Raw genomic sequence first — 21,970 nt, forward strand, 5'->3', positions numbered from 1 at the left:
GCTTCCTTTGTGGCACCTTGTAATAGGCCTTCAGGAAACTCAAATAGATCATGTGCACTAGCTCTTCTTTGTCTAACTTCCTTGTTATCTCCTCAAAGTATTCTAACAGATTTGTCAGGTACATTAGCCGGTTTCTAATCCTATAGGACACTCCCTGACTCCAGTGATTCCTGAAATATCACCATTAATTCCTTCGCAATCTCCTCAGCTATTTCCTTCAAAAGTCTGGGATGTATGTCCGTCCAGTCTGGGTGATTTATCTACCTTTCAGCTTCCCCAGCAACTTCTTGATGATGAGCACTGCACACATCTGTGCCCCTGGACTCTTGGAGTCCTGGTATGCTACTGGTGTCTTCCTCTTTGAAGATTGATCAAAGTACCTTTTCAGTTCTTCTAACATTTCTTTATGGCCCATGACTACTACTGCTCCTGAATGGAAAGAGTCAGACATATACCCAACATGTTTTAAACGTGCATAATCAGTCTCTCAGTTTGTCTGATATTAAGCTGGTGGCTCTCAAATCCACCACATTGCTGCCAATTCCTTTCCCAATAATTCTCTAATCCACAGACTATCTATTTAAACCATGCAATCCCATTCCCAGATTGTGGGGTGGACTCTAGACCGCTTTTCTATTGCTGCCAGACTGTAAGATTCATTGCTCGGTTATCCCAGCAATAGCTATAATAATAATTGAAACTCTTCCTTGAACCCCGATCCTAGTGCTCTGGGAATGTCTATAAATCATCTTTAACACACTAACTACCTGTGATGGTGCCTGAGCATTTTCACATGTCTTCATATTACAGTTAAAAGATATCACTCAAGCCTTAAATTGGCCATCTGATGGAACGAGATTCACAGATATTGAAAGAGGGAAGAATATTGAGCATAGATTTTTGCATTTTGTTTTATTAATAGCCTTCCTGAAACTAAGAAAATCATGCTCTGTGCCCATGGCCGCTCAGTGCTGTGCAATATGCCTTGTCTTCTAATTCTAGATGTTAACCATGTGGAATAAAACTTGCTCTCAATATTTTTAAAATTAATTGGCCTGATTGGTCGTTTTTCGAGCATTGGGCATTACCAGGATGAAAATTAACCCAGAATAGAAGAAAAAGTACTTAAAAAGCAATGCTTTGCAGTTACTTTCTCTAGAAGAAAGGAGTTAAAAAGAAATGTTAGCTTGGTCATTCCTGTGAAGTATATATTAAATACAATGGTGGTAGTGAGTTATACCCTCAGTGTTTGAAAGAGGAAAAGGCAGAATCATGTTTTGGATGAGACTCTTTCTCATTTCTTGTTTTCTGATCTCACCAGCTGAAATGTGGAACTTTCAGATACTGATGGACTTGTGCATTTTCAGAAGATTCTGCCTTTATTTAAGGCATTTAGCCATCATTCAGAGATTTTAATTTGTCATTCTCAAGTCTATGGCTGGATTGGAATTGCTAGAAGCAGGTTACGTCTCCGCGTGCCTTCTGGGTCATGGAGCATTCCATTGAGAGCCATTTAAAACCTTGAATGAGCCCTGAAAATTCCTTAACAGAAACAGAAAATGCTGGAAATGCTCAACAAGTCTGGCAGGGTCTGTGAAAAAAAAGAGTTAACATTTTGGGTCCAGTGACCCTTCCTCAGAACTGAAAATTCTTTAGTTTTTTTAATTTGCCCAGATATAGGATCAAAAAGAAATGAACTTAACTATGTGGACAAATCAGAAAACATTGACCAGTCTGCATTTTCCTGTGGGCCACACCTCTCACTGCCTCTCTCCAGTAGCGTGTTACCACACCAATAAAGTCTTAACAGCACAGTCTGAATTATTCACTCCAATTTTTTTTGGCTATGCTGTAGTTTTTGATGTACTGCACTTTTAATGATTTTGTGTTAAACGGCTAGTTGAAGACTGTGCAGTTAGTAAAATAACACTTTAAAAGTTGTCTATGACATAATTACAGCAAATTTATGGAAATATTATTAGCAGCTGAGTACAAAGAAATTGCATGTTAAGACCATGTTATGTTACTTTAGAGTTGCAAAATTAACACAGATGGAGCCCTCTGTTGTAAATTGCATGCTATTATGATTTATTGATATGTTCGCTGCTGAAACATTGCCAACTACTTTCATATTATAAAACAGCAGCCAATGGTGTAGTGGTCCACTTGTCAGAGTGCTGCGTTTTGAAATCCAGCTTTTTAGGTGGCAACAGATGCTCACTTTTTTTTGCAGGTATAGTAAAGTGCTATTTGATTTCTCAATGTGGATCTGGCTACAGAGATGTGCTCTGGTTGAAAATGCAACCTGGGGTTGTCGCTGTGCTCTGTAAGAGGGCAGGCTGTACACCAGTACGACCCTGGATCTGGGGCAGGATCTTCCCAGACATTGAACGGCATGGACAATGGTGACATGACGGTTGGTAAAATATAGTAGGGTTGGAAAAATGAGATTCTTGATGACTTGAGAAAAAGGTACAGTTTTCTACCCATTAATGAGACAAGAATCTTGCTAGTGAAAAGCAACAGACCTACACGTATGCATTTATATCTCATTGTTGCCTATTTTCACCTCATTTGTATGTCATTTACTATTCTCCACAGGAGTAGAGAGAAACTAGATGGCAGCAGTTCTCAACTTGAAAGTCTGAGCAGGTACCTAATGACTCCAGCTCTCCACTTGCTCCCCTGGGCCTTCTCCGTAGGCAGTGTTCCCCACATGTCAGGGCATGTTGAATGGGCAGCAACCACCTACATCCATAGAAGTTGGTGTGAACACATGCTAGCCTCACCATATTATTACGGTGCATATCTGACTAGTTTCAGTACTGTTATCCACTTCATTGCTGTATCTTGGAGCACACTAGCACGTTGCATTGTAATGCTGCTGTCAGGCTGCCTTGTGTACAGGGTTCTTGCACCTGTTTCATGCATCAGATCAGGGTGCTTTACAGGCTCTTAGTTGGTTTCTTAGTGCTCGCTTACTTTGTGCCTGCAGTAATGTTCACAGCATCTCTGCTTTGCCTTGCCTTGCCTTTGCCTTTTTGCACATTGCCACCGCATTCAGAACTTGTGTTCGCATAGCGTTTTTGCCTTGCCTTTCACCTCAGACACAAAGACAGGCAGCCAGTCATATTTGTCAGCAACAATCAGTCAAGGAATGAACATGTTGCTACAACATTGGGCTGCATCAATGTCACACCTGTAGCAAATGTCACCAGTTTATGTGCCAATCTTCAACCAAGAGCAATGTTGCAATGCTGGGAGTGGTCCTCAGTCAAGTCAAAGGAGATTACTGTAACTGGAGTTGCACTGGCAGAGTAAGTCAAGGACATCATCCAATATTAGTCCAGGGGCTTGGACGTTTTGGATGCTTGGCTGCTTGGGCCCATTAGTACAGGAAATGGGCCACAATCAGACCTGCAGGTCCCGTGCTTAAGGCCCACACAGACCAAGTGTGCAGTCTGTAACTGTATATGTGCCAAATGGTTTGAGTACATTTGATTCATGTCAGTGATGTACAGGTACAAGTGGAGGCATCTTATTGCCCTACTGTGAGTGCTATGACTGCGTAAATGATCACATTACTGAGGAACTGCTTTGTTTCTGATATTGCCAACATAGGCTGTTGGAATCATCTCCAGTGGATCCAGGCACAAAAGCTGGTGTCATCTCTATGGCTGCTGCACTAAGAATGTTCGCAGGAATGGGTGAGCAGTGCATACACCTGAAATCTCAAGACCAACATCAACATCCAGTAGGTGTGGTGTAACCATCTAATTCGGTAATTCCAGCCAAAGATCCCGTTATAATGCAGTGAAGATGCAGGAGATCCACAGTCACTCGTCGAATGACTTGCAGATGAGAGAGCCACAATGGCACTGTACCCCGGTTAGATGTGGCAGTCAGAATGCCATGTCATCATGTCCAGCATATCTGAAATGCATCACTTTCTTCCAATGGAGCCAGCGAGGGCTATATGATGTTTCCTCCCAATGAAGTTTCCATGCAAAACACATTTGTGGTTTTGCCACAGTACAGAAAGGATGCTGCTTAACCTTGGAATGTTTTGCAGACAACTTGAGGGTGCAACAAGACTATGTGATGCACATTAGGGATATGTGAAGCCATGAATTGTACCAGGTAGGAAAATGAAGACATTCTTCGGAAGGAACAGCACCTCCATCATCCTACAACCCAGCAACATTGGCCAAAGCAGTACAAGCTGTACTTCTTTTTGCACATCATTCAATGAAACTGCGTGAAGTCATCTTTTACTGACTAAATGTTTTGATGATACCGAGGCTAACATCCCCTTTGTAATCCTAACAATGTTTGATCTTAGTATGCTCAGTTGCTTAATTAAAGTTTAGGTTGCAAACTGATAGAAGCCTTTATAACATCTGATGCTCCCTCATTCAATAAAGATAAAGTTTCATGCTAGTGTGGATATCATGGAAAGGATAAGTGCCATTCAGACAGGGTTAGAACATTATAAAGTGCTAAGGATGGCTAGCTTCTCTAACTTAATTTTTGTAGCTGCAGCTCCATTTACAGTTAGTCACAGCTGGTGATGAAAACTGAACATATATTTAATAATATAATGATTTAATAATATAATGATTAATACAATCAAGTTTTACTTGTGCCAGCTTTGTGTCCTCAGAAGGTGTCTTTTTTCCCTTTTCCTCCCATAACATACACAGCCCCAAGGTTTGCAGATAATACACAGTGTGGAGCTGAAGGAACACAGCAAGCCAGGCAGCATCAGAGGAGCAGGAAAGTTGACGTTTCGGTTCAGGATCCTTTTCAGAAATGGGAAGGGGAATGAAGCTCAGAAATAAGTTGAAAGAGGAGGGATGGGGCTGAGGAAGGTAGGTGGGATTGTGATAGGTGAGTGCAGGTAGGGAGTGGTGGGGATTGGTCAGTGGGATAGGTGGAGTAGACCGGTGGGGGAGAAGATGGACTGGTTGTGTCATGTCATGGAAGTGGGGATGAGAGGGAGGATTGGCCGTAGGATGAGGCCCGGAGTGGGGAGATTTTGAAACTGGTGAAATCCGTGTTTACGCCATTGGCTGTAGGCTCCCGAGGCGAAATATGAGACCTCTGCATGAGCAGCACTTCATATCCTGCCTCAGGAGCCTACAGCTCAATGCCCTACACATGGATTTTACCAGTTTCAAAATCTCCCCTTCCCTTGCCTCATCCATTAACCAACCCTCCCTCTTATCCCTCAATCCCAGCTACTCCCTACCTGCGCTTACCTATCACCATCCCATCTACTTTCTCCAGCTCCACCCCTCCTCCCTCTATCTATTTCTGAGTTCCATTCTCCCTCCTCACTTCTGAAGAAGGGTCCTGACTTGAAACATCAACTTTCCTGCTCCTCTGATTGCTGCCTGGCCTGCTGTGTTCCTCCAGCTCCACACAGTGTTATCTCTGACTCCAGCATCAGCAATTCTTACTATCCCCAAGGTCTGCAGTTGGGTTGGAGGTAGCCTGTGCCATTACCAGAGCCCGTTGGCAGGAAATTCTAGGACATTTTGTTGCTAGAAGGCCTAGACCTGCTAGGTGCTTCCTAGTCGGACGCAGGCTCGCCCTCCTCAGCTTGAATTCCCACAGGTTGGGGGTTTCAGGCAGGGTGGAGGTGCAGAGCTGTGCTCCTGTAGACTGTCCTGAGGGGAAAGGAAGAAATTCTCCTATTGCATTTCGATTGATGCTGAACACCACTGGCTAGAGTAATGGTGTGCAGGCCTGTGTGCGTATCTCCCGACAATGAGTGTACTGAACCTATGTCTCCTTGGCAGCCACCGAGCTGCCCTCCTTGGCGGCAGCTAGACTTATACTGGAGGCAGCATGATATAAATAGTGTTGGTGGATTCCTCCAACTTTTGATTCAATTTCCAAGTGTCTCCGACAAACTTGCTTTCTGCTTCTGTGCCTGTTTATGCCTTTGAATGAAGTAATTAATGGCCGAGATCATGGATTCCGCCTGGAGCTCAGCTGGTGTCTGGTCTGCAGCAATCCTCTAAGTACCAGGAACATTGGACCAGCTGCAGTGATGTGGCAATGATGCACCTACTCACTAGAATATGTTTTCACCTGTAATCTAGCCAAAGTATCCGAGCTGGTGGGGGTGGAGGAGACAGCCTTGTCAGTGCCTCTTCTGAGGGGTTTATGTCTTCTTCCTTCGAGCCTGGGGAGAAGATAATGACTGGAGGGGTTGCTGTCTTCAGATCAGGATACTCTTGTGCCTGCAGAAGACAGAAGAGGGAATGAGTTGTAAAATAGTGTTCAGGTTTATCCATGTCAAGAACATGTTTGCAGTGCTGGAAATGGGGGAGCAGTACAGCACTTGATAGTGAATTTTTCTTTGAGGTCTTGGTACTAAATAAGCAGTCCTCTCCCATGTGGGCAATTATCCTTTGCTAGTAGGGGATGAGCTGATGAATGTGGGCTTCCCACCACATCTTAGCTTTCTCTGAACCGTTGTAGGCTACTTTCTCCTATATGGAAGCAATAAGAGGGTTTAAGTGAATTTAAAGTGACTGGCACAGCTATTAGTGCTGGTGCTGATGGGGAAATGCTGTGGTGTCCTGAGTGGAAAGTGTATAGATCATGTGAGGTTAGTGGCCTGGTGGATGCTGGGGGTGAGAGTGATTGAAGGAAGAAACTTGTCATGAGCCTTGGTAGGAGATGGATACAGTCACAGAGTTAGTGAGTGTGATGTAGTAAGAGAAGATAGCACTTACTTTGTGGAGCACTGTAGGACCATAACCTCTTTCTCCATTGTTAACCATTCCAGAGGACTGTTGACACAACATTGACCCAGGTGGCAACTTCAGACCAGGCTGGCAGGATTTGGTACCGTGGTCACTTCTGGTGGTCCTCAGCAAAGAGCACCCTCCTGTACACAATTCCAGGTCCCTGTTAGTGAAGCAGGGTGCTAAAACCCCTAGATCCCAACCTTCCTCAGCCATGTCCTTTAGAATTGTGCAGCAACACCCTGTCAATGACAGTTTGTGGCTTGCATTTGAAGTGGTGGACAGATTAGATTTACATATGGTATGGCAGTAGGGGTCTGAGCAACAGTGAGAACTTCCACTTCTGCTTTTCAAAAAATTTTGTGAGAATAGTGCCATGGAAGCATGATGCATTAAGAATGAGATGATCAGCAGAGAACTGTGACACCTGCTAGAGCTCAAAGACAGAAATCCTTAATGTAACTCCTCAAAAATTGACACTTGGCTGATTTTTTGGTAAAATTCAACCTCTAGCCTGTCCCAAGTTAGCTGTCAGCACCTGAGCCATGGTTGAAACACTACAGCTGGTTTCTGTATCCATAGCTAACAGCGAATTAGGCTCTGGCTCTTGAATAGTATTTGGTGACTTTTCTTGAAAATGGAGGATTGAGTGAGATATTTATATTCTACCTGGATTCCCAGATCAGTAATACAGCATGAGGTTGAATTCCACTCCCACCCGCCTTCAGAAGTGATGAACCACGTATCTAAGTGATTGGTTCTAGTATTGACGGAAACCTTGAAGTGTAAGTCACTTAATTCTTCAAGGTTAAACTGTGCGGTGAGGCACAAAATCCTATGTAGGAAAAGAAAGACAGAAACAGTTAATTATATCATTACAATTGAATAACAGACTATGTTCATGCTTCAGCATACAGCACCACAGAGTGTCAGGCAGTATTTTTTTTCCAACAATGCCTGTTGTGAGAAGCTAATTATTTTTAGCAATGTGATACTAACATGCATGTATACAGTGTTTTTAATGTAGAGAACCATCCCAGGACATTTCAATAGAAAGTTCTTTGAATCATAGAGTATAGAAAAGGTCCTTTGACCCATCAAGTCTGCACTGAGAAAACTACTCAAAATCTACAATAGCCCCACTTCTCAGTACTTTGCCCATAGCTTTGAATGTTGTGACATTTCCCATCCAGTCCTTTTTGCAGGTTACGAGGTTTCCTGCCTTAGCAACCTTTCCAGATAGTGCATTCCAGAATAAGATTTTCCTCAATTCCTTTCTAAATCTCCTACCTTCCACCTTAAAATTATGCCACCTTGTTATTGACCTCTTGATTAAGAAGAACAGCTGCTTTTATCCACTTTGTACATTCCCCTCGTAATCTTATACACCTCAATCAGGCTACCTCACAGCCTTCTGCTCAAAAGAAAAACCCCAAGCTTAGCCAGCTCCATTTATCAGACAGAACTTGTTATTGAGTCATGAAGAGGAAATGAGAACAACCTGGTCAAAAATATATTTTAAGAAGGAGAGAGGTGAAGAGATTTGGAATCTGGCATGTCTGCCATTTGAGCAATGAAAGTTACTAGCAGTGAGTTAGTAGGCAGAATTGAAGGACCACAGATTTTGGAGGTTTCTAGGGTTGTTAGATGTTACAGATCTGAGGGTTGGTTAATTTTAGTTTTGAGTCTGAGCCTAGACTAAACGTAGGTGAGTGGGTACAAGTGTGATGGGTGAACAGGTTGATCCTTAAGGGTACCAGGGTAATAGTACTGGACAGAGAAGTCATTGTAGGAGATTGTCTGGTGGACAGAGGGAAGTTGTGGAGGAGTATTTTTCTGACTGGAGGTCTGGACCATTGGTGTTCTGTAAGGATCAGTACTGGGACCTATGCTGTTTGTAATAAATATAAATGGTTTGGATGAAAATGCAGGTTGTCTGGTGCAGATGACATTAAAATTAGAGGATAAAAACCAAAAGAACTACAGAAGCTATAAATCAGAAATAGAAGTTGCTGGGAAAGCTCAGCAGATCGGGCAGCATCTCTGAAGAGAAACTAGAGTTAAAGTTCCTGTTCTGATGACCCTTCCTCAGAACTGAAGTTGAGAAATTGCAGATGGATTTTAATCTGGAGTGTGAGGTGATAAATTTTGCAAGGTCACATGCAAGACAGAAGTATACCGTAGATGACAGGACCGTTAGGAACATTGAGAAACAGAGGGATCATGGGATGCAAGTCCATAGTGGCCTGAAAGTGACCACTCAAGTGGATATGGTGGTAAAGAAAGTGTATGGCACGCTTGCCTTAATTAGTGGGCGCATTGAGTATAAAAGTTGGCAAATCATGTTGCAGCTATATAAAACTTTAAAAGGGAGAAGGGATAATTTTAAAGGAGATGGGTGAGGCAATTTTGTTTACATTGCAATGTGCTGCCTGGGGAGGTGATAGAAATGTCTAAGAGGCATTTAGACGGACACATCGGAGGCAAGGTATAGAGGGATGTGGACCATGTGCAGGCAGATGGGATTGGTTTAGAATGGCTTCATGGATGGCACAGACATGGTTAGCCGAAGGGCCTCTTCCTGTGTTATTCTGTTCTCTGTTCTAAGGAGCCAGGAAAGGGCTGTTGGATCATAGTAGAGGAGGGTGGTGCTGTCAATTATGTCAAAAACTCCAGATAGATTGAGAAGAATAAGGAGGAATGATGCACCACTCTCAAAGTCACAGAAGATGTCATTCTAGCTTTTGATGAGGCCCATTTCAAAATGTGGTAGTGTAGAAACTTGATTGGAAAGCTTTAAGCATAGGGAAGTGGGAGAGATGGGCACAGCTTTGGCAAGCAATCACAAATTTCAAGATTTGGACAGTAAAGGGTAGATTGCAAATACAGAGAAGTCTGTAGCTGTTCATAGAATCATACAACCTCTACAGTGCGGAAGCAGGCCATTCGGCCCATTGAGTCACACTGATCCTCCAAAGAACATCCCACCCTGACCCAACCCCCGGTAACCCTGCATTTCCCATGGCTAATCTGCCAGTCTACTAGGCTGCACATCTTTGGACTGTGGGAGGAGACTGGAGCACCTGGAGGAAGCCCATGCAGACTCGAGGAGCATGTACAAATCCACACAGACAGTTGCCGGCGTCCCTGATGCTATGAGGCAGCAATATTAACCGCTGAGCCTCTCTGTCACCCACAATGTGTCATTTGAAGGGATAATTAATTTTAGCAGATACAAAAGTTGAAAGTTGTAGGAAGACACATGCATTTATACAGCATCTTTAAAATAGCCCCAGGCCATTTCATTTCAGTGGACAAGGTACCTCTTTTTGTATCAGTGATAATGGGAACTGCAGATGCTGTAGAATCCAAGATAACAAAGTGTGGAGCTGGATGAACACAGCAGGCCAAGCAGCATCTCAGGAGCACAAAAGCTGACGTTTCGGGCCTACACCGTTCATCAGAGAGGGGGTTAGGGAGAGGGAACTGGAATAAATAGGGAGAGAAGGAGAGGCGGACCAAAGATGGAGAGAAAAGAAGATAGGTAGAGAGGAGAGTATAGGTGAGGAGGTAGGGAGGGGATAGGTCAGTCCAGGGAAGATGGACAGGTCAAGGAGGCGGGATGAGGTTAGTAGGTAGGAAATGGAGGTGCGGCTTGAGGTGGGAGAAAGGGATGGGTGAGAGGAAGAACAGGTTAGGGAAGCGGAGACAGGCTGGGCTGGTTTTGGGATGCAATGGGGGGAGGGGAAGAACTGGGCTGGTTCCCTCTCCCCATCACCCTCTCTGATGAAGGGTCTAGGCCCGAAACGTCAGCTTTTGTGCTCCTGAGATGCTGCTTGGCCTGCTGTGTTCATCCAGCTCCACACTTTGTTGTCAAGGTACCTCTCTTTACTCTTTGACATTTATAGACTTTGCCTGTTGTAGGTAGAGTCTGGGAGCAAATCCAATCTATCCTGTTCAAAGGAAGGTTGGGAAGACTTAGGAGAAAAATGTAGAAGTTAAGTTATGGATGGCAGTCATCATTGAGTCTTTAATTCTCAAATTTTATTTTGAAGAGACAAGGAATTTTCACATTTAATGTACAAGAAAAAAAATCAGCCTTTTAGTCTGAATAGACACTTAACATTGAAATTTCAAGGCACCTACACAAAGAGGCCAAAGGGCTTCACAATGCACTTTGGTTTTTTTTTCTGAAAATTTTGTTTCTGTGGAGTAAATCTCATGATTAAAAACACAGCAAGCCAATCCTAAACAAAATAACGTAGAAAATTAAAGAAAAAAGTATGACTTTTTTTATAATTGTTATTGCAACGTAACTAATTAACCTGCTCCCCTTGATTCATTGTGTGTGTAGAACATAATTATTCACGTTAGGCAACAGATGTTAGCACTGACACTAATAATTCACCCCTGAAAGCTGGCTTTTCGTTGGAAGTGAGTGCTGTATATAGAAATTTCTGCATACTTAATATTTGCTGCCATGTTCTGTGAAGTTAATTTTCCATGTATTCACTTTGTCTCTCAGACTCCATTACCAAATTTGAACAAACCATTTACAATAATGGAGATGGATCATGTGTTTTCTGACTTTTGGGCATCTGTGCTATTTAGCATACAGCATGTTTTTTCTAGTTTAAGAAAGCAAAAATCTTGGTCAATTCTCTGCCAGGATGGCTAAGGGCATCAAAGAGTTGTAAATAGCACTCTGCAGGGGTATGGCCCAGATTTTGTTGATGTAAGAATCACAAAACCATCAGCATTCACTGTCAGTATTGTTTTAAAACTGATAGCAACTTCTGGCATCCACACACATGTTGTTGAACGCAAAAATGCAGAAGTTGCAGTCAGTGATTTCCTGCTGCATTAGGGTGTGGAAATTGAAAATTTCAAACATTGAAGATTCTTACAAATGGAAATCCTCTGAAACACTTGGTCTGATGTGAGCTTCCACTTTTGTTGATGTGAGCTACTGTGTTGTTAGACACATTTTAAAAACACTTGAAAATGTTATGCTTTGCTAAATGTGTTGCAACTTCATTTTTAACAACGTATTAAGCTCGTATTTACATCTGACAAACTAGCTGGCGCTGATAAACTCATTTTAATTTGTAGATAGTGAGATTCATTCAAAATAACAATTCCTATAGGTTTTTAGAATAATAAAAGTTAAATTTTCTTAAGTTTGTTTGAAATTTCAGTTGCTATATTAATCCCAAATATATACCTCAATTTTATTTTGTATTCTGTAAAATGATTTTAAAATGAGGAATGATCAGGCTTTCTTTTAATCTTTCTGATTTACTGTCTGTGAGAATTCTGAAATGTGATTGGTTGATTTAATTGCTGGCTATTTATTTTGCTAAGAGTTGAAACTCCCCTTCAATTGATGCTAGAATCAAAGTAGTGCTATGGAAGGGGGAAAATCAAGACTACAAAGATTGTTAGGTAAGGATTAAGTTCTTTTGGTTTGCCATGGAGTGTAATATCTGGGCCTTTATTGTTTCTACATTTATCTGTACTTCTCAGGCAGTGGCCATTGGCTTCTTTAAATTTTCATTTAATTGTGCTGCCAGCTACATTGGACTCAAAACATTGACTCTATAGCTCTTTCCATAGATGTTGCCAGAGCTGCTGTGTTTCTCCATCATTCACAGTTTTTACATCAGAGGTATATCAATCTGCAAAGCACATGACACTAACTGAGAGTATATTTTATTTGATGAGCAGGGGGCCAATTGCATTTTTCACATGACAGAGTGTACCATATTCAGGTTTTTGGCTTAATTTAAATGGTAGCTTTAAGATTCTGAAGGTAATTGCTTAGTTTGGGATTGATAAGAGAATTAACTATTTTCACTGCAATTTAGGAAATGTTAGAGCAAAGAATACTTTTCACATTGGAGAAAAATTAATTTTGGTGAGCACCATGTGATTTTTAATGCTGTATATGAAACTTGTAATTTTCGTGTGTGAATTAATTATTTGGTTTATGTCACTTCAGGTTTGAGTTCATGTGAAGTTAGTGTTACTCCTTTCCAAACAATTGAATCCAAGACAACATTATTATTTGTAGGTGACCTACTGGATGGTTATATAACTGACCTAGAAGGGAATGTGATTCCTGATACTTCGTGATGTCATCAACTGTACTTTTAAGCTGAGGAGACGGGATTTACTATATCTTGGGGAAAAAAAGTACACATTTCTGTTTGGAGGTCAGCATAGTTGCACTGTTTCAGAATGCACAGGTCCATTGTCCATCTCTGCTTTTCAAAGATTAAGATTGCTCTTAATCTTCACTGTTTCAATAAAGAAACAAAAAAAAATGTTGATGGTTTCAGATTGACATATGGCCGTAAGGAGGGAAGTAGTCAGATGAGGCTGAATTGTCACTTCCTTATCAGTGGAAGGGAAGGAAACACTTTTGAACATGGCAGAATTGTCATCATGGTTTGAGCAAAACCTGTAATGGGTAGGCAACTGCTGTGATATCTTTGTATTATAATGCTTTACTACTAGTATAAGAAAATTGAAGGGAATGTGTTTTGGACATGGTGCAATTGTCACATGGTTGGGTATAGCTACTTCTCAAGGGCAGTTATGGATGAGGAACAAATGATACTCACATGCTATGAAATAATAAGAAAAACAGTAGGTATTGCGTTTGATTTTCTGAAGAAGGGTCTAGGCCCAAAACGTCAGTTTTTCTGCTCCTCTGCTGCTTGGCCCACTATGTTCATCCAGCTCTACACCTTGTTATCTCAGACATTGAATAGAAATGTCAAAGCTCAAATGTACTGTGCCTGAGAGTGTTTGAATGTAGCTTCAGTTCCTGACCTTGGTTGTGCTGCTCAGTTGGGTGCTAGGTAGATGGTGTGCATTACCCTATTAGGAAAGGAAGATTGGAATCGGGAATCATACTGTGCAACATATGCCTAGTTAAAGGATGTGCTGAGGAATAAATTACCTGCTGAACTTTAGAGTGCAAAATGGAGTGTTGCATTGAAGGAATTTAAAAGGAGTAAATGTCAAGTCAACCAAATCAAATACATGTGCAGACAGACAGGAGGCTGGCCAGGCAGCATGTGGAGGAAAGGAGAAGTCAACATTTTGGGTGTTGCCCTTCGTCAGGACTGGATGAGGGGGTAGGAGGCGCTGCAGATAAAGGGGGATGGGTAGCGGAATGGTGGTGATAGGTGGATACTAGTAGTAGGTACAACGTGGTTGGTTGATGGGAAGGATGAATCCTTGGAAGGGAGGGTTAGAAGGTGGAATGGAAGGGAGGAGTTGGGGCTGGAAAGGGAACCAGGGAATGGGTGGGAAGATTATTTGAAATTGGAGAACTTGAAATTGAATCGTCTGGGCTATAGGGTGCCCCGGCAGATGATAACGTGTTGTTCTTCAAATAAACATTCTGAGTCGTTGCAACACTGGAGGAGGCCAAGGGCACACACGTTGTAGGGGCTGTGGTGGGGGGTTGAAATGTGTGGTCACCAGGAGGTTAGGCTGGCTGTTACGGGCCAGGTGAAGATGCTCGGTGAAACATTCACTTAGTCTACGCTTGGTCTCATTGATGAAAAGAAGACCACATCAGGAGCTCCAGATGCAGTAGACAAAGTTGGAGTTGAAACATTCTTTAATACATGTGCAAGTTAGTCTAATAAGACTTTCATTGAGATCTGTAGTTTTTGAATTAGAATTCCTCATATTAGCAGAAATTCAATAAAATTTTCTAATGGGAGTCATTTTTGCTGAGCCAGATGTTGTTTTGGCTGTGCTAGGTACCTTTAGTTAACTGCTTCAGGTGTCCTATGTCCCAGCCTGGAGAGAAGTGGCAGTTAATAAATTGTATGTGAGGCATATGGCCAGTACGTACTTTTTGTGTAATGAGATCAGCTTGCCTTAACTTGCACAGTTTATTAAAATCACTTATATGTATAAGGAACATTTGAGGTGAAGCATTTATTTTCAATCTATTTAACTAATGTGGCACTAAATGCAGAGAGTATCACAATTGCCAAGTGAGGGAATGAACTGAAGGGTGGATGAGACTACAATGGTAGATGCCAGTTATGGTCCTTCAATTTTCTTATATTAGTACTAAAGAATTATAATGTAAAGAAAGTATCTGTGTAATATTTTTGTCAGTGAGCTGCACAATATTTTAAGAAATTGTCTTCATGGAAAATGTTATTGCAGGCATAATGCCTGGGATGCTGTGTGCTCATCGGCGCTAGTAAGGTTGCACTTGGCTATTTGGTGTTCTTTGTAAATCAGACCAATGGAAGTATCTGTCATGTTTTCTGATTGGTCAGGTAATGTTGTAAAGATTATTAGTGACTCTTTCTTGCCCTTGGTTTTTACTGTTTTGAAAATGTATTATATCACATGAGGTGCACTACCAGCTTAAAGCTGTAAATTCACATGCTTCTCAAATAATGGTGTTGAGAATCAAAATCAAGATTTTATTTCGTGTTGGGTATTGAGACAAGTAGATTATGTAGTATTTTCTTAACTGTCTTTTTGCAAAATGCACTTCAAAAGTGTTTTCATTTAAGGCTTTATTATTGTTTTCCCTGTTCTGTGCGTGCTCAGATAAGACAGATCTGTATATGTTAAAATCATTGTAATGTCCCTGTAACTTGGCTGTAGTCCAAATGACGAGACACAGTGGGTTAGACAGAAGCGTGCAAACTTGTCATGTACATCATTGTCCAAATAGTCAAGCTGCACAACATTCAGTTCATATAGAATAAATGGATGTTGCATCTTGAAGCATTCTCAGCAATCTGGTGCTATATTACAATATAGTTTCAGAGATAGTAGGAACTACAGATGCTGCAGAATCTGAGGATAACAAGGTGTAGAGCTGGATGAACATAGCAGGCCAAGCAACATCATAGGAGCAGGAAAGCTGACGTTTCAGCCCTAGACCCTTCTTTTTGAAGAAGGGTCTAGGCCTTAAACGTCAGCTTTTCTGCTCCTATGGTGCTGCATGGCCTGCTGTGTTCATCCAGCTCTACACCTTGCTATCTACATTACAGTATGCCTTGTTAATTCTAATTTTGAAAGGAATTTAAAAGTAATGAGGTGGTGTGGGGAGGGGGGAAAGGGAGTACAGGGAAGCTGCCATTAATCTCAAATTTTTGATATCAAATGAAATCAATACTCTTCATAGTTATTTAAAACGTATGAAAATTGGCAAATGATAGTGTAAGGTTAGATCATTACAATAATACAATCATAAGTATGAAAATACTTTTTCTCATTTCCAATATTTGGTGGCCATACAAGGGTTAGAACATTTCACATCTTCAGACTGATTTATTTAAAAGATCAGTTGTAACCTTATAAACACAGCTTTAAAGATTATTTACAGGAAAGTCATGATCTGAGCTTCAAGTGATTTCTTGGTTATTCTCCAACCCAGATTATGGATGTGTCAGGTAGAATGGCAGAGGATTTGAGATTTTTCACCCAAATATTTAGAAAAGGCCATCAATAATATTCAACAATCAAGTGATAGCCTGTTGAAAAGCTGGATAGGGAACTGTCAATGTAGACTGTGCAAATGTCTCTGAAGGAACTCTCAGTAGGGAAGAACTCCATTTAGAGGGTCTCTAGTGTCACCCCTCATCCTCTGCAAAGAAATCTAGAGTCTGCCCTTAAAATGAAGATCGCAGGTCTCCAGATCTTAGGTTGGCAAAAGCTGAACACTGTGTACCCACTATCTTGAGAGATTTTTTTCAATTGACTGTATAAGCCTTTCGCATCTATCCCGTTCTAAGGGGGTCTTTTTCACGGCGTTCAATGTAACTTCTTTTTAACTAACCTTTGAGCACTTGATTTTCCTCATCACTTTTGAAATTATGTTTCTTCAGAACAAATAATCTGCAATTTTGATTGAACAATGTATTATAAAATTGAAAGCAGGTCATTCCATTCATAACCAATATATTTTTAGCTATATCTTATTTAGATGAAATGCAACAGCTTATAGTTCTTTTTAAAATTTTGAGTAGTGGTAAAATACGAAAACCAAGAACAACGGAGGCTCACAGTGTCTTTCAAATAAAACATGTAATCCTCAAAGGGTTAAAATAAGGATAAAATTAACAGCATTATTGGTCAGATAACTACAAGAATCCATTCTGGCCTGACAATTAAGTACAAGAAATTTGTAATTTAGATACACACTGTTTTTAGCCAGAGGCAAAAGTCAAGGTCAATATTTAAAAAAAAGTTCTCATAAAGTTATCGTAAAAAATAACTATGAAAATCCATCTCTTCTTCCAATTAAGATAAAGTCCAAAATCACCATTAAAGAACTAAATATTTAAAACTATTTTTCTCTCTTTTTGAAAATATTGTAGAATAAAAAAATAAACAAACATCAACAAATAGTTCTGATAGAAGTAGAGGGGTAAAGCCTTAAGTGTGTGTGTGTTTGTGTGTGTGTGTGTGTGTGTGTGTGTGTGTGTGCGCGCGCGCGCACGCACGCACTCAGACTTTTGACTGTACAGTATAAATCTACAAGGGAGAGGATGGGGGTAAACATCATTGCTTAGGAATACTTCTTTAAGATGTTTTCCGGTGAGATAAAGCAAAGGATTTTATCTTTAGGTTGCCTTAGAACTGTACTTCCAAAGTATGCTGTTCACTCTATATCCCACATATAATCAAAATGAGAAACGAAAAACCGGCTTGTACACAATTAGGTAGCTGTGTTTTCTTTCCAAGTGTCCAGCTTTTTTAAAATCATTTAAGCATATTAAATATAAATTATATGACAAATGTACAAAATATGTGCCAGACATTTTCTGCTGAACATTGTGTGTTTTATCCCTAACATTTTTTATTTCTTTTAGTATCTTTTGTTTGCAGTGCAGCGGAGATGATCACATGATGAGGCAATATTGCAATCACGTGTAAGAATATTCAGCATCTGGTATCCCACCGTCTCTGTAACCTCGGTTACTGCTGAAGGCTGTACTATGAGTGTTCTTGTAAAGACTTGTCCCATTGGATGGAAATATGGTGTGAATCACATATTCCTCCTTTGGTCGCTGTTGATTATTGAGTGGAATCATCTGAAATCCACTCCCTCTGATTTCTAAAATGGAATTATCCTTCTTTGTCCCCGCTTCTGCATAATCATCTTTTTTTCTGCAACCCCTATTATACACCTGGTCGTGTGAAAAAACATTCCTGTTGTTGTTAATGTAATAGCATATTGCAGCAAGGACAACGACAATGAACACTAAGGCTGTTGCACCTCCAATAATACCAGCTAAGGGAAGGCCTACGTGATCAGATTCCTCTTGTTCCCTGTTTAATGTTGTGGTTGGGCTATATAAGTCTGCAGTTTCTGCTTTAGCACATACTGGTGTTTCGTCCCTTACGTACAAGTTGTTAGCTTCCATTGTAACCATGCATATAATGTAGGTTGACTTGGGTTCAAGAGCTGTGAGAAGATATTCAGTCTTGTCTCCTTGTACCAAAGTTTCAGTGATGGAACCCACTGATGGATTATGGTCGAGTCTGAGCCAACTGAGTCTGAACGATGTGACTGGTAGCGTTGCCCTCCATGTGATGCGAATGCTGTCTGCAGTTAAAGGCATCACATTAATAATTATTGGTTTTGTTCCTGATCCTCTTGACAAAGGGTGGTCCACAGCGGAACCTGGTGGCTTCAGATTTGGTCGTCTTGTTTTGTATGTGAATTGCAGTTGAGTGACAGTAGCTGTACGAACAATTGGGGTTGGTTTCAGAGCTGTGTTACTACCATGCAAGCTGTTCTCAAAGCACTCATCCATTTCTGATTTGATATCTTTGACTGCCATTCCTCGAACTTTATCAGGTCCTTGGCACATTAGCCCTCGCACATTGATGTGAAATGCGGTTGTTTGTAACCAGTCTCTGAGCCACATCATTTTGCAGCCACAATACCAGGGATTATTGCGCAAGAGTAGCTGACTCAAGTTTGCTAGGTCATCAAAGACTCCTTTTGGCAAAGTTGTTAAGTTGTTGTTGGATATGTCTAGCCGTTGTATCTGTCTCATTTTAGAAAAAGCATTGGCTGGAATGTAACTGATGAGGTTATCTTGAAGGTAGAGCTTTTGTAAGTTTGAAGCAGGCAGATTTCGTGGTGGAAAAATTAGAGAGTTTCTGATCAATGAAAGCTCAGTCAGGTTTTGAAGTCTGCTGAAAGTCTCGTCTGCAATTCTTTGATTAGCTAAAAGATTACCATCCAATACTAAACGTCTTAAACTGACCAAGCCTTTGAAAGCATAGTGTGGGATCGTTGCAATCCGGTTGTCATCCAGCCTCAGTTCCTCCAGTGTCTTAGGAAGGCCAGTGGGAATGCTGCTTAGATGGTTCCTGGACAAAAAGAGCAGTTTGAGGTGCTTACTGTCAGCAAAAGCATGTTCCTCAATGCTGACTGTTGACACAGAGTTATCATCCAAATGTAACTTCTCTAACAACGGAATCCTTGAAAGTGCATCATGTGTAATGGCCCTAATGTTATTGTCCTGAAGATGCAGCTCTTTCAAAGATCGGGGAAGGTTTATAGGGAACTCATCCAAAGCATTTTCGTAAAGGTAAATCACTTTTATGTTCAATAGATATTTCAATTGACTGGGGATCCCAGCATTGTTAATCTGATTGTTTTGTAAGAAGAGAGTTGTAGAATCTTCCGGTATTTTGGCAGGAATCGATGTCAAACCTCTGTCATTGCAGTAGACAAAACCATTGTCACATCGACACAAAGCAGGACAAGTGGACATGACACATGGCATCAAAAGTGCTGGCATGACGACGCAGAGCAACAAACTTTCTTTGATATCCATTGTTTGCAGTGACATTTGGAGGTAAAGTTAGCTGTTGTTTATCTTTTCGTCCACTTAGTGTACCTATCAGGGGAGAAAAAGCACAAGTACACATTAGATAATGAATGTTTTCTTGCCTCCTCTCCCTACTCCTTCCTGTTTCATACACCAGGCTCCAAACAAGCAAACAGAATGGTCATTTCAACAACCACTTCCAGCAGTTGGGGGTATGGTGGCAATTTTATCACCTGGGCACCAAGCTACCTTGTCCACGTCAACCGACTATTTCAAATAGTTTTCTTACATCTATAAAAGGGCAGTCCACTGCACACTTACAGTTTCCCCAACCATCAAATGCCCTTGAAAATGTATGAAGATCAATTAGTTGCAACAAAGACTGCGCCTTTCCACATGATATTTTAAACTGTCTGATTTATTGTGTCATAATAGCTGACAGAGCAGCACAAGTGGCAGTGTAAGCCAGAAGGAGTGATGCCTGTTCGTTATTACTCTTCTGGAACTTGAGTAGTAACATAAACATAATATGAAAGTAATGTTAAAAATGGAGCATCTCCTGAATTCACATCCAAAAACTAATATGCCAAAAAGAGTAATGATAAAACTAATTTTATTTGGCAATAGCTTAACTCCATAAAATATCACAATTACAAGAAGGCTGAAAGTTTAGTAGAATTTCCGAGTCCTCCTTGATGCCTTCTCATTCTGAGAAGTAGGAAGGTTTTGAAATATTGTTAGGCAAAGATGAAAAAAAGATGAAATGTCATTTAGGATTACAAAATGGACGATTCAGATTGTTAATTGGGATGTAACATTATTGCCAGGCAATGATCATCTCATACAAGATAGACTCTTAACTATATCCTCTTGACATTCAAACATATTACCATCGCTGAATCCCTTACCATCCAGGAGGATATCATTGACTATAAATTTAAGCAGACCAACTCCGTGAATACTGCGATTACAAGAGCAGGTTAGAGGCTGAGAATTGTGGAGTATTTAACACATCACCTGATTCTCTGGAATCTGAACACCATCTTCAAGATATACTTCCCATTTGCCCAGATGAGCACAGTTCGAACAACATTGAAGAAACTCGATGACATCCAGGACAAAGCAACCTTCTTTTCTGAAGAAGGGTCCAGACCCAAAACGTCAGCTTTCCTGCTCCTCTGATGCTGCCTGGCCTGCTGTGTTCATCCAGCTCTATGCCTTGTTACCTCTTGAATAGCACCAGTTCTGAGGAAGGGTCCCTTGACCCAAAATGTTAACTCTGATTTCTCTCCACAGATGCTGCCAGATCTGCTGAGCTTTTGCAGCAATTTCTGTTTTTTTCTTCTTATTTACAGCATCTGCAGTTCTTTCAGCTTTTGTCAACCTAGCTAACCTCCTCTGAGCCGTCAATAACACATCCACATTCTTATACCTTAAGAAGACCAAACTGCACACGGTATTCAAGATTTTGAACTGAGGCATAACATATTCATAACAGTACACCTTCTCATAATAAAGAGTGCAGCCAGTTAGCCGCCTTGATGACACAATGAATGTAAATCTTCCAAAGCATTTCACAAAAGAAACTTTCAATCAAAACTTGTCAGTAACCATGCAGGATGACATGTGAAGTCGGCACTTGGTCAAAGAGTTGCATTTTAAGGCATTCTTGAAGGAGGAAGAAAAGGTAAAGAAGTTTAGGGAGGTCATTCCAGCTGTGAGAGCATTGGCAGCTGCAAAGGAAACCAGAGATCAAAATAAGAGATGATGTTAATGTTCCAGGATATATGAAGCTGTATCTTCTCATATGTTTCTGATGAAGGGTCTAGGCCTGAAACATCAGCTTTCCTGCTCCTATGATGCTGCTTGGCCTGCTGTGTTCATCCACCTCTTCACTTTGTTATCTCAGATTCTCCATCATCTGCAGTTCTTATTATCTCTTCTCATATTTTGCTGTGTCATTTTGTTGAGTTTCGTAGAGGGTTTCTCTCCAGTGAGGCTCAGCAAGCTTTCTTGTGTGATCATTCCAAATGTGCCTCATTGATTATCCATGACACACCAATAGCACCACTCCCATTTGATGCTAGTCCAGCTCTCCCATTTGCTGTAACTGGAGGTACTCACCATTGCCACGATATTACGGATATACTGCCATCCCTGGCCCTCGTGCCATATTTAAAAGATCATTGTGCAGTCACTCAAGTACTGACAGTCCACACTTGTAGACTGTCATCCCAGCCAAAGGGAAATTGATGCCCCATGTAGTGTACAGGGACCTGGAGATCTTGAAGATTAGGATGGTGCAGAGGAGAATAGACATGTTCCTTCAAGACTAGCAGAGGACGTGCTTGCACAATATGATGT

The 21,970-nt window shown here is 41.1% G+C and overlaps 2 protein-coding genes across 14 annotated transcripts in view; one reads left to right on the plus strand and one right to left on the minus strand.

Annotated features, from left to right (window-relative positions):
- The window catches only part of LOC125449368 (macro domain-containing protein CT2219-like), a 987,510-nt gene that overhangs the window by 81,626 nt on the left and 883,914 nt on the right, over positions 1-21,970 (plus strand). The window lies entirely within an intron of this gene.
- Positions 15,755-21,970, minus strand: part of LOC125449455 (leucine-rich repeat transmembrane protein FLRT1-like) — a 188,085-nt gene continuing 181,869 nt past the window's right edge. For 6 of the 7 annotated variants that reach the window (XM_048525254.2, XM_048525252.2, XM_059641680.1 and 3 more), the window contains one exon: positions 15,755-19,675. In XM_048525254.2, coding sequence (XP_048381211.1) covers positions 17,684-19,627 — 1,944 coding nt within the window. In that variant the 5' untranslated portion in view covers positions 19,628-19,675 and the 3' untranslated portion in view covers positions 15,755-17,683. Of the gene's footprint in view, positions 19,676-20,623; positions 20,724-21,970 lie in introns of those variants that run through there. The other variant, XM_048525255.2, reaches the window with a different exon arrangement.

Source organism: Stegostoma tigrinum, chromosome 42, assembly GCF_030684315.1.
Source record: "Stegostoma tigrinum isolate sSteTig4 chromosome 42, sSteTig4.hap1, whole genome shotgun sequence".
Lineage (NCBI taxonomy): Eukaryota > Metazoa > Chordata > Chondrichthyes > Orectolobiformes > Stegostomatidae > Stegostoma > Stegostoma tigrinum.